At 47.2% G+C, this 16,295-nt stretch overlaps 1 protein-coding gene across 1 annotated transcript in view; it reads left to right on the top strand.

The window, feature by feature from the left end:
• The window catches only part of col7a1 (collagen, type VII, alpha 1), a 320,662-nt gene that overhangs the window by 250,103 nt on the left and 54,264 nt on the right, over positions 1–16,295 (top strand). The window contains exons 88-93 of the mRNA XM_059943970.1: positions 5,062–5,106; positions 10,574–10,606; positions 11,590–11,652; positions 12,812–12,847; positions 14,825–14,905; positions 15,217–15,285. Of these exons, the coding sequence (XP_059799953.1) occupies positions 5,062–5,106; positions 10,574–10,606; positions 11,590–11,652; positions 12,812–12,847; positions 14,825–14,905; positions 15,217–15,285 (327 nt within the window). The remainder of the gene's footprint in view (positions 1–5,061; positions 5,107–10,573; positions 10,607–11,589; positions 11,653–12,811; positions 12,848–14,824; positions 14,906–15,216; positions 15,286–16,295) is intronic.

Raw genomic sequence — 16,295 nt, 5'->3', positions numbered from 1 at the left:
GCCCCCTTGTAGTCCTCCTGGGAGCCCCCTTGTAGTCCTCCTGGGAGCCCTCTTGTTGTCCTCCTGGGAGCCCCCTTGTAGTCCTCCTAGGAGCACTCCTGGGAGCCCCCTTGTAGTCCTCCTGGGAGCCCCCTTGTGGTCCTCCTGGGAGCCCCCTTGTAGTCCTCCTGGGAGCCCCCTTGTGGTCCTCCTGGGAGCCCCCTTGTAGTCCTCCTGGGAGCCCCCTTGTAGTCCTCCTGGGAGCCCCCTTGTAGTCCTCCTGGGAGCCCCCTTGTAGACCTCCTGGGAGCCCCCTTGTAGTCCTCCTGGGAGCCCCCTTGTAGACCTCCTGGGAGCCCGCTTGTAGTCCTCCTGGGAGCCCCCTTGTAGTCCTCCTGAGAGCCCCCTTGTAGTCCTCCTGGGAGCCCCCTTGTAGTCCTCCTGGGAGCCCCCTTGTTGTCCTCCTGGGAGCCCCGTTGTAGTCCTCCTGGGAGCCCCCTTGTAGTCCTCCTGGGAGCCCCCTTGTAGTCCTCCTGGGAGCCCCCTTGTTGTCCTCCTGAGAGCCCCCTTGTAGTCCTCCTGGGAGCCCCCTTGTAGTCCTCCTGAGAGCCCCCTTGTAGTCCTCCTGGGAGCCCCCTTGTAGTCCTCCTGGGAGCCCTGTTGTAGTCCTCCTGGGAGCCCCCTTGTAGTCCTCCTGGGAGCCCCCTTGTAGTCCTCCTGGGAACCCGCTTGTAGTCCTCCTGGGAGCCCCCTTGTAGTCCTCCTGGGAGCCCCCTTGTTGTCCTCCTGAGAGCCCTCTTGTAGTCCTCCTGGGAGCCCCCTTGTAGTCCTCCTGGGAGCCCCCTTGTAGTCCTCCTGGGAACCCGCTTGTAGTCCTCCTGGGAGCCCCCTTGTAGTCCTCCTGGGAGCCTGCTTGTAGTCCTCCTTGGAGCCCCCTTGTAGTCCTCCTGGGAGCCCCCTTCTAGTCCTCCTGGGAACTCGTTTGTAGTCCTCCTGGGAGCCCCTTGTTGTCCTCCTGGGAGCCCCCTTGTAGTCCTCCTGGGAGCCCCCTTGTGGTCCTCCTGGGAGCCCCCTTGTAGTCCTCCTGGGAGCCCCCTTGTAGTCCTCCTGGGAGCCCCCTTGTGGTCCTCCTGGGAGCCCCCTTGTAGTCCTCCTGGGAGCCCCCTTGTAGTCCTCCTGGGAGCCCCCTTGTAGTCCTCCTGGGAGCCCCCTTGTAGTCCTCCTGGGAGCCCCCTTGTAGTCCTCCTGGGAGCCCCCTTGTAGACCTCCTGGGAGCCCCCTTGTAGTCCTCCTGGGAGCCCCCTTGTAGTCCTCCTGAGAGCCCCCTTGTAGTCCTCCTGGGAGCCCCCTTGTAGTCTTCCTGGGAGCCCCCTTGTAGTCCTCCTGGGAGCCCCCTTGTTGTACTCCTGGGAGCCCCATTGTAGTCCTCCTGGGAGCCCCCTTGTAGTCCTCCTGGGAGCCCCCTTGTAGTCCTCCTGGGAGCCCCCTTGTAGTCCTCCTGGGAGCCCCCTTGTTGTCCTCCTGGGAGCCCCCTTGTAGTCCTCCTGGGAGCCCCCTTGTAGACCTCCTGGGAGCCCCCTTGTAGTCCTCCTGGGAGCCCCCTTGTTGTCCTCCTGGGAGCCCCCTTGTAGTCCTCCTGGGAGCCCCTTTGTAGTCCTGCTGGGAGCCCCCTTGTAGTCCTCCTGGGAGCCTGCTTGTAGTCCTCCAGGGAGCCCCCTTGTAGTCCTCCTGGGAGCCCCTTGTAGTCCTCCTGGGAGCCCCCTTGTTGTCCTCCTGGGAGCCCGCTTGTAGTCCCCCTGGGAGCCCCCTTGTAGTCCTCCTGGGAGCCCGCTTGTAGTCCTCCTGGGAGCCCCCTTGTAGTCCTCCTGGGAGCCCCCTTGTAGTCCTCCTGGGAGCCCCCTTGTTGTCCTCCTGGGAGCCCCCTTGTAGTCCTCCTGGGAGCCCCCTTGTTGTCCTCCTGGGAGCCCCCTTGTAGTCCTCCTGGGAGCCCCCTTGTAGTCCTCCTGGGAGCCCCCTTGTAGTCCTCCTGGGAGCCCCCTTGTAGTCCTCCTGGAGCCCCCTTGTAGTCCTCCTGGGAGCCTGCTTGTAGACCTCCAGGGAGCCCCCTTGTAGTCCTCCTGGGAGCCCCCTTGTTGTCCTCCTGGGAGCCCGCTTGTAGTCCTCCTGGGAGCCCCCTTGTAGTCCTCCTGGGAGCCCGCTTGTAGTCCTCCTGGGAGCCCCCTTGTAGTCCTCCTGGGAGCCCCCTTGTAGTCCTCCTGGGAGCCCCCTTGTAGTCCTCCTGGGAGCCCCCTTGTAGTCCTCCTGGGAGCCCGCTTGTAGTCCTCCTGGGAGCCCCCTTGTAGTCCTCCTGGGAGCCCCCTTGTAGTCCTCCTGGGAGCCCCCTTGTAGTCCTCCTGGGAGCCCCCTTGTTGTCCTCCTGGGAGCCCCCTTGTTGTCCTCCTGGGAGCCCGCTTGTAGACCTCCTGGGAGCCCCCTTGTAGTCCTCCTGGGAGCCCCCTTGTAGTCCTCCTGGGAGCCCCCTTGTAGTCCTCCTGGGAGCCCCCTTGTAGTCCTCCTGGGAGCCCCCTTGTTGTCCTCCTGGTAGCCCCGTTGTAGACCTCCTGGGAGCCCCCTTGTAGTCCTCCTGGGAGCCCCCTTGTAGTCCTCCTGGAGCCCCCTTGTAGTCCTCCTGGGAGCCTGCTTGTAGTCCTCCAGGGAGCCCCTTGTAGTCCTCCTGGGAGCCCCCTTGTTGTCCTCCTGGGAGCCCGCTTGTAGTCCTCCTGGGAGCCCCCTTGTAGTCCTCCTGGGAGCCCGCTTGTAGTCCTCCTGGGAGCCCCCTTGTAGTCCTCCTGGGAGCCCCCTTGTAGTCCTCCTGGGCGCCCCCTTGTTGTCCTCCTGGGAGCCCCCTTGTAGTCCTCCTGGGAGCCCCCTTGTTGTCCTCCTGGGAGCTCGCTTGTAGACCTCCTGGGAGCCCCCTTGTAGTCCTCCTGGGAGCCCCCTTGTAGTCCTCCTGGGAGCCCCCTTGTAGTCATCCTGTGAGCCCCCTTGTTGTCCTCCTGGTAGCCCCGTTGTAGACCTCCTGGGAGCCTGCTTGTTCTCCTCCTTTGAGTCCACTTGGTCTTTGAAATTGACAGCCTTCATCCATATTAGTTATTTCTGGTCACTCCAGAGGTTGGCCAATACAGTCAGAAAAGGACTGGGGCAGAAATTCTCTGCTCTGCATGCACAAAACTGGAAGGCAAAGGATGACCATCAAATCCACTTCACACCCAATGATGTTCATACCATCATAACCAAAACCTTGTTCACCCTTTCTGCAACCCGTTGTTAATATGTTCTTATAATTTTCTGAGAGTGACAAAAGAATAGGGGTAAAGAAACCAGAACCAGTAGAGGGAGAAAGATCATCTCTAACCCTCTTAGGCCATTTAGCTAGAGTAGGAGGTCACCTTGAGCAGACATGATCTGTGAGATCATTTGCTTCCTCCATGTTACCACCTCTGCCTAATCAGTTTAACTGCTTGGCCAACAGTTACAGACACTTCCCTTTTGTAATGTGTCACGTTGTATGATGTGGGCGATTGTGGTCTTTCCATGACTAGGACTGTTCTTGACAAATTTCTCCACAGAAGTAGTTTGCAGTCCCTTCTCCCCGGCAGTGTCTTTACAAGATGGGTGACCCCCTCCCCACCAATACCCTTCACTGATGCCAGTGATCACATAACCAGGATGTGATACGCACCAGCTTCTCATACACCCATCTACCACCTGTTTCCATGGCTTCACATGGTGGGGGGGGGGGGGGTTGTGGGCTAAGCAGGTGCTACACTTGCCCAAGGGTGACCTTCGGGCTAGCAAAGGGAAGGAGCACCTTACACCTCCTTTGGTAGAGACCTATTTTCATGCTGGCATCCATGTTGCCACCTCTGCCTGATCAGAAGCCAGTTTAACTCCTTAGAAACAGTATCAACCTTGTCTTAATCTTCCAGTTTAAGCTCCGTTTTATAATCCTCTCCAGTCAACTTAAATGGGAATAGTGTCTTAATAGGGTTTCCATAATCTTATAGGCCTTCTTCAGCCTACCCAGTACGTAATGAACAGGGCACTGTTCTTGACCTTGTCAGAGTAGCTTAAGTTCTTTAACCTAGCAATTGTTCTGGTAGCATACTGGACTTTATATGAGGCCACCAGATCACCCACCACATTGGGGGACTGACACTAGGTGTAGCACTCTTGTCATAGTCTTACCTGTGGAGACACAAGAGATTGTGGATGATCGAACCCAGAGCAACACACAGAAAGCTGGAGGATGTCAATGAGTCAGGCAGCTTCTGTGGAAGGAAATGGATAGCTATTGCTTATTTTCTTCCAGAGATTCTGCCTGACCCATTGTGAAGCATCTTAACAGTGAGATGATGGGATTATGTGATGATGGGGTCTGTAGATCCATACTCATAACACACCTCAATAGCCTGTAATCTTTTGTCACTGAAAAGGGGAGAGCAATGTTATTTATGTCAGAGGAATAACATCACATATCTGTCTGGGTAGCCTCCAACCTGACGGTATGAGCATCGATTTCTCTAACTTCTGGCAATTTTGTCCCCATGCCCCTTCTCTCTTTTTTTCTATTCCTCATTCTGGCTTCCCTCTTACCTCTTCCCTTCTGCTCACTTAGCCATCAGCTCCCTCTGGTGCCCCTCCACCTTCCCTTTCTCCCAGAGTCCACTGCCATCTCCTATCAGATTCCTTCTTCGGTCCTTTATTGCTTCCACCTATCGCGCCCCCCACCCTGCCCAGCTTCTTGCTTAATCTATCAGCATTATCGCATCAGCTACATGGACTCACTCAAGCTGGACGGATGCCCTCACCTTTCACCATTGTCAAGACCCTAGAGGTCGTTCATTTCTCCGCATTTCCTGAATTGGTCAAAAAGGGGAAGCACAGTACCTTTCCTCAAAGTCCAAAGCTTTCAAATCCCAGAAATAGAATCAGTACGGAAAAGGGAATCTGGAGATGGGGTTTCACATAACATGGAGGCATTGATTATAAATTGGGTATTGTCTACTTCTGTTCATCTTTCTCCTTTCCCCTTTCCCCAAGGGCCCACCAGGACCACAAGGACCACCGGGTATGCCAGGAATGAAGGTCAGTATTCCTGTCCAGTTATGTTGTACTTTCTCTGAAGTTGCATTCAACCTGCAAAGGGGAAGGCTGGAGAAAGTTATTAATGCAGAGTCTGTTAGAGTGCAAAATGATTTACCTGTAGGATGTCAATAATTATATATTTATTATGTGTATGATTTGTCCTCCTTTGCACATTGGAGTTTGTAAGTCTTTCTTACGTATCGTTCTTTTTATAAATTCTATTGTATTTCTATATTTTCCTACAAATGCTTGCAAGAAAATGAATCTGAAGATAGTATGTGGTGATGTGTATGTACTTTGATAAGAGATTTACTTTGAGCTTGAGTAAGAATTCACGTGGAGGCTTGGATTTACCTCAAAATGAAAGTTAAAGTAAATTTATTATCAAAGCACATCTACAGTACATTACCATATGCTACCTTGAGATTCATATCCTTGCAAGCATATACAGAAAAAATAATGAAGTAACGAATTTATGAAAACATTGTGCTTAAGCAAAGACTGACAAACAACCAACACACACAAAGTGCTGGAGGACTCAGCAGGCCAGGCAGCATCTATGGAAAAATGTAGAGTTGATATTTCAGGCCAAAACCATAACAATGTGCAAAAGAAGACATGCACAGCACTGTGCAAAAGTCCTAGGCACAGACATATAGCTAGGGTGCCTAAGACTTTTGCCAGTACTGTATAAACATGAAGGTGATTGCGAAACAGAAATAACTGTGCTTAGCTTTGTATTAGCTTAGTAGCATTAATCATTACTTGATAACTGGAAAGACATAAAATACAGTACTGTGATAAAGTCTTGGGCACCCTAGCTATGTTAATGTGCCTACCACTTCTGCACAGTACTGTATCTTCAGAGTAAACTTTCTCTTTATTGCAATCTGATGTCAACAGTCGAGTTGCTCCCTGAATGTTCCCCGATCCCTGAACTAAAATTCTCATTATTCTGATATTTCTTACTATACATTTTCTTATTCTTATTCTATTTTACTTCTTTTCTATTTTTCCCCCATTACCTCGATCCCATATACACTGTATATTCGTAGAGCAAGGCAAGTCTTTTGCAGTGTAAAGCTTCAGCACCCATGTTCAATGTGAACTCTGTGCAGTATAGCTTTTACCTTCTACGTACAATGGCAAGCATTCGCCCTGGAGTTTTATGCTGGGCTAGTATCCAGGCATGAACTTACTAGAGTTCACCCGGGCCTATAGTTTGTTGCTTCGGCCAGTTGAGTCTGTTGCAGACTTTCACTGCCTGGCACTAGCCCCTGGCAGGGGCCCCCTTTATTTCACTACTGTTATAACTACAAAATATAAAACATATTGAAGGAAAAACACGGTGCTGCAAATAATGTGCATGCTTCTTAGTTTTTATTTTGTGAGGCACGCATGTATGATGTGGCGGCATAATGACACACACGTATAACGTGGTAGTGTATTGATGTAGATGCATATGACATGGTGGCTTAATGACACACACATATGATGTAGTGGCGTAATAAGGTATACCATTCATGTCTTCTTCTCTCCTTCGGCTGTCCATCGATTTTGATGTTGACTGCGCTGGGAGTTTAGTCTCTGCAGGCACGTTTATGGGCCACAGGACCAGCATTGGATCAGCACCGTCTTCCACATCGGTTGCATTTGTGATTTGACTGGTCTAGCACCGAATGTACCTTCACATATAACCCATAATTAATTATGTAAACAACAAAGAATGCTTAATCAAACAATATATTTGCAATATTACTCAAATATTGCAGAAATATTAAATACACAACAATTACTACATGCTAATCTTCCCCCTCCATCTCTCTCTGATGTTCTACAGTACCAAGAATTCACTAGTTCAATCCAGAGGCCGCAGCTTCCTTAAAGAGAAGAACAAGCAACTTGGGCACAGAGGGTAGCTTAGGGATCTAGTGGTATTAGTCAGGAAACATCTACCTGAAAGTTGGTTCTTGGTAGCCTCGTCCTGTGGTGTATCTACAGATTGAAGTATATGGAAGAATGCTGAAGTGTTGGTGTACTTCCTGCATTTTTCTGGTGGTGTGGGGTTTGTACATTCTCCCTGAATCCGTGAGGTTCCCCCTCCCCCCATCTTATGGTTTCCTTCCTTATCACAAAGAAGGATTGGTAAGTTAAATGACTGCTGAGGAGTTGTGTAGGTAAGTGGCAGAAACCAGAGGAGAGCTGAACAGAGTGCTGAGAGTATGAAAGTGATAGGATCAGCGTAAATGGGTGTTTGATGGTTAACATGGGCTAGATTTTACAGATTGTTGTGTATAGAGTGGTGGCCATCACTGAATCGTGGCTGAAGGATGGTTGTAGTTGGGTGCTGAATGTCCAAAGTTACACATTATATTGGAGGGATGGGAAGGTAGGCAGAGGTGTTGGCATGGCTCTGCTGGTAAAGAATGCCATCAAATCATTAGAAAGATGTGACGTTTAAATCAGAAGATGTTGAATCTTTGTAGCTTGAGAAAAGAAACTGCAACGGTAAAAGGACTCTATTGGCAGTTATATACAGGCCTCCAAACAGTAGCTGGGATGTGGGCTACATTTTACAAAGGGAAATAGAAAAGGTGTGTCAAAAGGGCAATGTTATGATAGTTATGGGAGATGTTAACATGCAGGTTGGTAATGGATCTCAAGAGAGTGAGTTTGTTGAATGTCTACAAGGTGGCTTTTTAGAGCAGCTTGTCATTGGGCCTACGAGAGACTCAGTTATACTGGATTGGGTGATATGTACTAAATTGGGGGTGATTAGAGAGCTTAAGGTAAAGGAACCCTTAGGAGACAGTGACCACAATATGATTGAGTTCAACTTGAAATTTGAAAAGGAGGAAGTAAATTCTGATGTAGCAGTATTTCAGTGGAGTAAAGGAAATTACAGTGGCATGAGAGAGGAGTTGGCCAAAGTAAATTGGAAGGAGATGTTGGCAGGGATGACAGTAAAGCAGAAATGACTGAGTTTCTTGGAAAAATTAGGAACGTGCAGGATAGATGTATTCCAAAAACAAAGAAATACTTAAATGGCAAAATAGTGCAACCGTGGCTGACAAAGGAAGTCAAAGCTAATGTAAAAGCAAAAGAGTGGGTGTCCTACAAAGCAAAGATTAATGGGAAGATAAAGGATTGGGAAGCTTTTTAAAACTTGTAAAACAATCATTAGGATGGAAAAGATGAAATATGAAAGCAAGTTGGCAAACAATATCAAGGTGGATAGAAAAAAGCTTTTTCAAGTATATAAAAAAAATAAAAGACAGGTAAGAGTGGATATAGGACCTCTAGGAAATGAGGTCAGAAAGATAATAATGGGGGACAAGGAGATGGCAGATGAATTAAATGAGTATTTTGCATCAATCCTAACTGCCAGTGTGCCAGGTGTTGAAGAGTACGAGCAAAGAGAAGTGAGTGCAATTATTATTACAAGGGAAAATGTGTTCAAAAAGCTGAAAGACATATGTCACCCAGATCAGATGAACTGCACCCTAGCATTCTGAAAGGGGTATTGGTAGAGACTGTGGAGGCATTAGTAATGATCTTTCAAGAATCTTCGGACTTTGCTGTGGTTCCACTCCATTCTTTAAGAAAGGAGGGATGCAGCAGAAATTATAGAGCAGTTAGCTTGACCTCAGTGGTTGGGAAAATGTTTGTGTCAATTGTTAAGAATGAGTTTATGGAGTACTTGGTGATGCAGTTCAAGACAGGACAAAGTCATCATGGTTTCCTTAAGGAAAAATCTTGACTGACGAACCTTTTGGAATTCTTTGAGGAGATTACAAGTAGGATAGAAAGTAGGATAGATAAAGGAGATGCAGTAGATGTTGTGTATTTGGATTTTCAGAAGGCCTTTCATTAGGTGCCACACGTGAGGCTGCCTACCAAGTTAAGAGCCCATGGTATTACAGGAAAATTACTGGCATGATTAGAGCATTGGCTGATTGGTAGGAGGCAATGTGTGGGAATAAAAGGATCCTTTTCTGGTTGTCAGCCAATGACTAGTGGTGTTTCACAGGGGTCGGTTTTGGGACAGCTTCTGTTTATGTTGTATATAAATGGATGATGGAATCGATGGCTTTGTTGCCAATTTTGCAGATGATATGAACATTGGTGGAGGGGCTGGTTGTGTTGAGGAAACAGATAGGATGCAGAAGGTCTTAGACAGATTAGGAGAATGGGCAAGTAAGTGACAAATGAAATAAATGCATGGTCATGAACTCTGGCAGTAGACATAAATGTGTGGACTATTTTCTACATGGGGAGAAAATCAGAAAATCTGAGATGCAAAGGAACTAGGGAGTCCTTGTGCAGAATACCCTAAAGGTTAACTTGCAGGTTGAGTCGGTGGTGAGGAAGACAAATGCAATGTTAGCATTCATTTCAAGAGGTGTAGAATATAAGAACAGGGATTGATGCAAATGTCTTGTAAGACACTGGTGAGGTCTTGAGTATTGTGAACAGTTTTGGGCTCCTTTTCTAAAAAAGGACATGCTGGCATCGGAAAAGGTTCAGAGGAGGTTCACAAGGATGATTCCGGGAATGAAAGGACTATCATACAAGGAATATTTGATGGCCCTGGGTCTGTACCCGTTGGAATTTAGAAGGATGGAGGGGGGGGGAAGAGATCTCATTGAAACCTTGCGACTGTTGAAAGGCCTAGACAAAGTAGATGCGGAAAGGATGTTTCCCATGATGGGGGAGTCTAGGACAAGAGGGCATAGCCTCAGGATAGAGGGTCGTTCATTTAAAACAGAGATGTGGAGAAATTTCTTTAGCCAGAGAGTGGTAAATTTGTGGGATTTGTTACCACAGCCAGCTGTGGAGGCCTGGTCATTGGCCGGATTTAAAGCGGATATTGATAGATTTTTGATTGGATACGGCATCAATGGTAATGGGGAGTAGGGCTGAGGAAGGGAAAAAAAGGGATCAGCCATGATTGTATGGTGGAACAAACATGATGAGGTGAATGGCCTAATTCTGCTCCTATTTCTTATGGTCTTATAGATGGATCAAAGGGTCTGTTTATGACTGTGTTGTGCTGGTAAAGGTTAAGGCTGAGAAGTCAAGGTGCAGCCTGCTTTAAGATAATAGGACATGGGAGCAGAATTAGGCCATTATGCCATTCGAGTCTGCTCTGCCATTTGATCATGGCTAATTTGTTCCTGCTCTCAACCTTATTCTGCTGCCTTCTCTCCATCACCTAGGACACCCTTACTATCAATCTCTGCTTTCAATATGCCCAGAGTCTGCTCCAATGCCTTGTAGTCTTGTACTAAATGCTGCCGACAGCCCCACGCCAGGGAATGCTGCAAAGCTGGAAAATAAGGAATTAGGTGTTTACTCTTGGCTGCTTTTTCTGTATTGATTATGTGACCAGTGCTTAATGAATTCATTCCATGTCTGGGTTTTACATTACCTCTTTAATAGTTGTTTCTGTTTCCTTCTGTGACAGGGTAACCAAGGTGACCAAGGTTTGAGCATTCAGGTAAGTTAGAATAGAAGAAACCAAAAATGATGCTTCTTCCCCTTCCTTTCAAGTGCTAATGAAGGCCCTTGGCCTGAAATGTTGACTGTTGGTCAGCATCCATAGATGCTGCCTGACCTACTGAGTTCCTGCCATACCTTGTGTGTGTTAATCTGGATTTCTGCATCAGCAGATGATTTAGTTATCCTTCCATTTTAAACCCTTAAAGCACTTCTCCCTCACAACCTGCAGTCTACTCAACATTCCATTGTTTTTTTTTGTTTCTAAAAAATGGGATGTGGGATTCATAGGCTGAGCCAAAGGTTAATTGCTCACCTGTTCCCCCACCCTCCCCATGCACTTGAGAAGATGTTGAGCTGCCATCTTGTGTCCCTGCCATCTTGAGGTGTGGGCACTCCCCCAATGATGTCAGTGTAGCGGTTAGTCCGATGCTATTAGAGCTTGGGGCGTCAGAGTTCAGAGTTCAATGCCAGCATTCTCAGTAGGTGAGTTTGTTCATTCCTTCCCATGTGCGTGTGGGTTTTCTCCAGGTGCTCCATTTCCCTCCCACAGTCCAAAGACATACTGGTTGGTAAATTTATTGGTCATTGTAAATTATCCCATGATTAGGCTAGGGTTAAATCGGTGGGTTGCTGGGCAGTGCAGATTGAAGGGCCAGAAAGGCCTTTTCTGTGCTGAAATACCAAAATAAAATAAGATCCCCCCCCCCCCCCTCAGGTTCCCCTTACATGTTCGGCCAGCATTGTGGGCCAAAGGGCCTGTAGGTTTTCTATGTTTCTGTGTTTAAATATTGGGATTGTTTAATCCCATCCGATTTACTATGAGGGTTATTGCTGACACCAGAACAAAACCTATAATGTTGTCTTACTTGCTCTTTGAGTTAAACCAAGCAGCTGAGAAGAGTTGGATATGTCCATTGCAAATAATATGTCCTGTTTTGGTTAGCCAACCTGTGCTTGATGAGGTCATTTCTTTCTGCCTAGGGGCCACCTGGTCCTCCTGGTAACATGGGACTTCCTGGAAATCCCGGTGCTACAGGAGCTGTGGTATGTATTATATATCTCAGGGATACTCACAATTTCTCAGCCCTGTTACTGAGGTTTACTTGTTGAATTTTACATTATGATTCAGATTCAGTTTATTATCATTTAGAAACCACAAATGCAATGCAGTTAAAAAATGAGACAATGTTCCTCCAGAATTATATCACAAAAGCATATCACAGAGCAGACAACACCAGAAAATCCACATTACATTTGGCATTTTTCAATCCAGAGTCTGGAGAGGCTGCTGCGTATTAATATCACGCTACCATCTTAGCACGTTCCCTGGAAAGAAGCTCCAAATCCACCAGACAAAACAAGACCAAAAACTAAAGCTACAAGACCTGCACAAAACCACATAATTACAACATATAGTTACAAAAGTGCAAACAATAGCATAATTGATAAAAACAGACCATGGGCACAGTAAAAATAGTCCAAAGATGTTAAAAGACTATAAGTTCAAAAGAAATCACCACACAGTTTCCACAAGTCCCCAGGTCCCGACAGACTTGCCATCCCACGCCGGCGGCAGAAGGGAATACCCCCGCTATGGACTTCCACGGCGCCGCCCGACTCAGCCTTGCAGACGCAGCACACAGTGAAAGCGACCTGACCGCAGCGGACTCCGAGTCCGTTGAACCTCTGAGCCGACGACCATCCCCTCCGACACAACTTCTCCGAGCACCATCCTTTGCCAAGCATATTAAGACGGCCCTGCCAACGGCCATCGGCAACATGACCCCGAGGACTGGGGGCCTGTTCTTCCCAGCAGAGTCCCGGACCTCACAGCAGCAGCAGCAACGAAGAAGGTCTTCCTGGAGATATCCCGATGCTTCTCCGTGCTCCCATGTCCATTTTCAATCAATTATGATTGCGCACGGCACCCCATTTCACAAATAACAGATAATCATCTCTGGAATGGCCGCTGCGAGCTGTGTCGCATAGCACGCGCTCCTAGGCGGCATGGTACTGTAATGTAAAGACTGGCATACTGTTGTTATAGTGCCAGCTGTAAGATCAGGGTATTCTGCCTTCCAAAGTGAATCACTTCATTGGGAAGGAGAATTAACATTGCAATTGACCTGAGAACTTCCTGTTGTTCATGGACTTATTCTCCTTCTGACGCCAGGCAGCTTCATTGATCTGTTCTTCTTTGCAGGGTCCTCAAGGAGCACCAGGCCTGCCAGGACAAGTGGTAAGTTTGAAACCTTCTTTAGAGAGTGACCTTACTTATAACTAATGCCTCGTTGGATATGACTTTGGTGTGACAGAGGACATCCCCAGCCTGTCTAATTTGGAATCAATATTGTCTTGCAGGATACAAACTCAAATTCTTTAGTTAAATTGAATATACTGTGCAAAAATCTAAGGCTCATATGTATATAGCTAGGGTGCCTAGGACTTTTGCACAGGACTGTACATTCGTTAAAATAGGAAGGAGGTCAGGAAACAGAAATAAGAGTACATAGCATTGTATGAGCTCAGTAGTATTAAGTGTTTGTTTGTAACTGGAAATACATAATATACAGTACTGTGCAAAGGTCTTCGGCACCCGAGATATGTAAATGTGCTTAAGACTTTGCACAGCACTCAGAGTTTATTGAGTGTTACAGAGATGCACAAAGTTTGTGAACAAGAAAATAAATGTACACCAAGCCTCTACTCTAGCAGTTCCTGCTTTCCAGTTTTCATTGGCAAGCATCTTCTGAGCTTCCTGTGTTCAGTTGACCATAATCCATCTTCCTCTTTGGATGTGCCAGTGACATTCAGGAGCCCCTCTCTTTTAACCCCCCTTGGGATGTTACCTTGACCAGATAAGGTCACATGCTGTAGGTTGGGCACGATTAGCTTATGGTTATCTTTTGCCTACCTGTAGTCTCCTGATGGTTCAGCATGAGGACTCCTTCCAGTAGTTGATGTCCCTAGCTTGGGAAGGATTCAAAGGTTCACTATACTTACAATACCACTTGCTCCTGCAAGTTGTAGTTTCCCAACCAATTTCTCTGTCCTTTTATCCTCAAAAACCTGGTTCAAATGTTTCCATTCAGTGCTACCAAGTTGTCGTTGTTGAATAACATGTATGTTACCAACATCTCAAGGTAGCACTATTAGGTATCAGTAAAGTTTGTCCATTGAGTCTTGTGGTTACAGTTTGTATCTAGGCATAGCAAGTAATAACACAAAGTTTCACAGAATTATAGAACACTACAGTACAGAAACAGGCCCTTCAGCCCACCTGGTCTATGCCAAGCCATTATCCTGCCTGGACCCATCAACCTGCAGCTGACCATAACCTTCCATACCACTCTCATCTATGTATCTATCCAAATTTCCCTTAATTGTTAAAATCGAACCCCCACCCACCACTTCTGCTGGCAGCTTGTTCCACGCTCTCACCACTTTCTGAGTAAAAAAGTTCCCCTTAAGTATTTCACCTTTTACCCCTAACCTATGACTTCTAGTTCTAGTCTCACCCAACCTCAATGGAAAATGCCTGCTTGCTTTTGCCCTATCTATACCCCTCATAATGTATTGTTCATTCATTATGTGCCGTGTTGTATGACATGGACGATCATGGTCTTTCCGTGACCATGATTGTTCTTGGCAAATTTTTCTACAGAATTGGTTTGCCATTGCCTTCTTCTGGGAAGTGTCTTTACAAGATGGGTGACTCCAACCATTATCAGTGCTCTTCAGAAATTGTCTGCCTGGCATCAGAGGTCGCATAACCACACTTGTGATATGCACCACTTGCTCCCATGGATTCATGTGACCTTGATCCTCAGCAGGTGCTACACCTTGCCCAAGGGTGACCTGCAGGCTAGTGGAGAGAAAGAGCACCTTACACCTCCTTTGGTAGAAACATATCTCCACCCTGCCACCCAGAATTTTGTATACCTCTATCAAATCAACCCTCATTCTCTTACACTCCAGTGAATGAAGTCCCAAACGTTTCAACCTTTCTCTATAACTCAGGTCCTCAAGTCCCAGCAACATCCTTGTAAACTTTCTCTGCACTCTTTCAATCTTATTGATATCTTTCCTATCAATATCAACACCAGATCAATATTAAAAAATATTTTAATCTAACAAGCCTTGTGTGCTGACCACTTTAACTGAAGTTACTTGTGAATGTTGTAAAAATATATCTTTTTATTTAATCGGCATTCAGGGAGAACCTGGGAAGCCTGGAGTTCCGGGAAGAGATGGCGTTCCAGGAAAAGATGGAGAACAAGGACTTCCTGGGACTAGGGTAATTTAATTTTAACTGCACCTTGCTAACCTTGCACATGAGTGGATCCCCAGTTAGGAACCCCTGCTGTGCATGAAAATCCCAGGAGATCAGCAGATTGGCAAAACTTGCGGGCTGCCCCCAGCACATCCTCGGGTTATGTTGGTTGTTAGTGCAAAGGTACATACGGTAAATAAATGAACCTGAATTGGAATCATGATCTATGGTCTTAACTTAAGGAAAAGAACCAGACACACTTAACTTGCTGAACTCCTGTAATATTCTATGGTCTGTGTTCTATAAGATCATTAATCCATTCTAAATTTTTTTAGGGTAGTCAAGGATTCCCAGGTATCATTGGACCCAAGGGGGATCAAGGACCACCTGGGCCCCGTGGAGAGGTGAGTTAATTTTGAATTCTAATTGTCAGGCAAAGAGTTGGGCTGCTTTCACTGTCGAACAAGGAGGCCCCAAAAAATAGCCCCTTTAGCTTCTTTTGAGGTAAAACAAACCCTGCAAACCCCAGCACTGAATCCAGAATTCACTGGAAGCTTGGAGAGAAAATTCCTCAATGTTGAACATACACTGAACCTACCCTCCCTCCGCGTTTCCCTTGGCCATTCATTCCCCCCTCCCCTCTAATCTCTCTCCCTGCACTTGTCCCTGGAAGTACCCCAAGTGCTACACCTTTCCAAAGACCTCCTCACCCACCTCCGTTATGTGCCCCAAACAGTCCTTCCAGGTGAGACAACACTTCACCTCCAAATCTGCTGGGATTTTGTGTCCAGTGCTCCTGATGCAACCTCCTCTACATTTGCGAGACCCATCATAAATCGGGGAACTGCTTTGTTGAACTCCTCTGTACCATCTGCCACAAGCAGAACTTTCAGGTGACCAAATATTTCAATTCTGATTCCCATTCCTGTTCCAACATGTCAATCCATGGCCGCCTCTTGTGACAAGATGAGGCCGCCCTCATCTTAGAGGAGCAACACCTCATATTACTTCTGTGTTCCCTCCTTTCCAATGACATGAATATCAGTTTCTCCTTCCAGTGAACAAATCTTCCCCCCTCCCCACGCCTTGCCACTCTGACATTTTATTTCTTCTCACCAGCCTTTTACTTCTCCCAGGACCCTTTCTCCTACTGTCCACTCTCGTCTCCTATCAGATTCTTTCTTCTCCAGCCCTTGACATTTCCCATCAACCTAGCCTCACCTATTACCTTCCAGCTAGCCTCTTTCCCCTCCTCCACCGTTTTATTCTGGCTTCTCCCCCTTCTTTCTCAATCCTGAAGAGGGCCCTTGGTCCAAAACATTGACTGTTTGCTCTTTTTCATAAATGCTGCCCAGCCTACTGAGTTCCTCCAGCATTTTGTGTGTGTTGATTTGGATTTCCAGCACCTCATGTT

This window comes from Hypanus sabinus, chromosome 19 (assembly GCF_030144855.1).
Source record: "Hypanus sabinus isolate sHypSab1 chromosome 19, sHypSab1.hap1, whole genome shotgun sequence".
In the NCBI taxonomy this organism is placed as follows: domain Eukaryota; kingdom Metazoa; phylum Chordata; class Chondrichthyes; order Myliobatiformes; family Dasyatidae; genus Hypanus; species Hypanus sabinus.
This window is presented reverse-complemented; position numbering and strand designations above follow the sequence as displayed.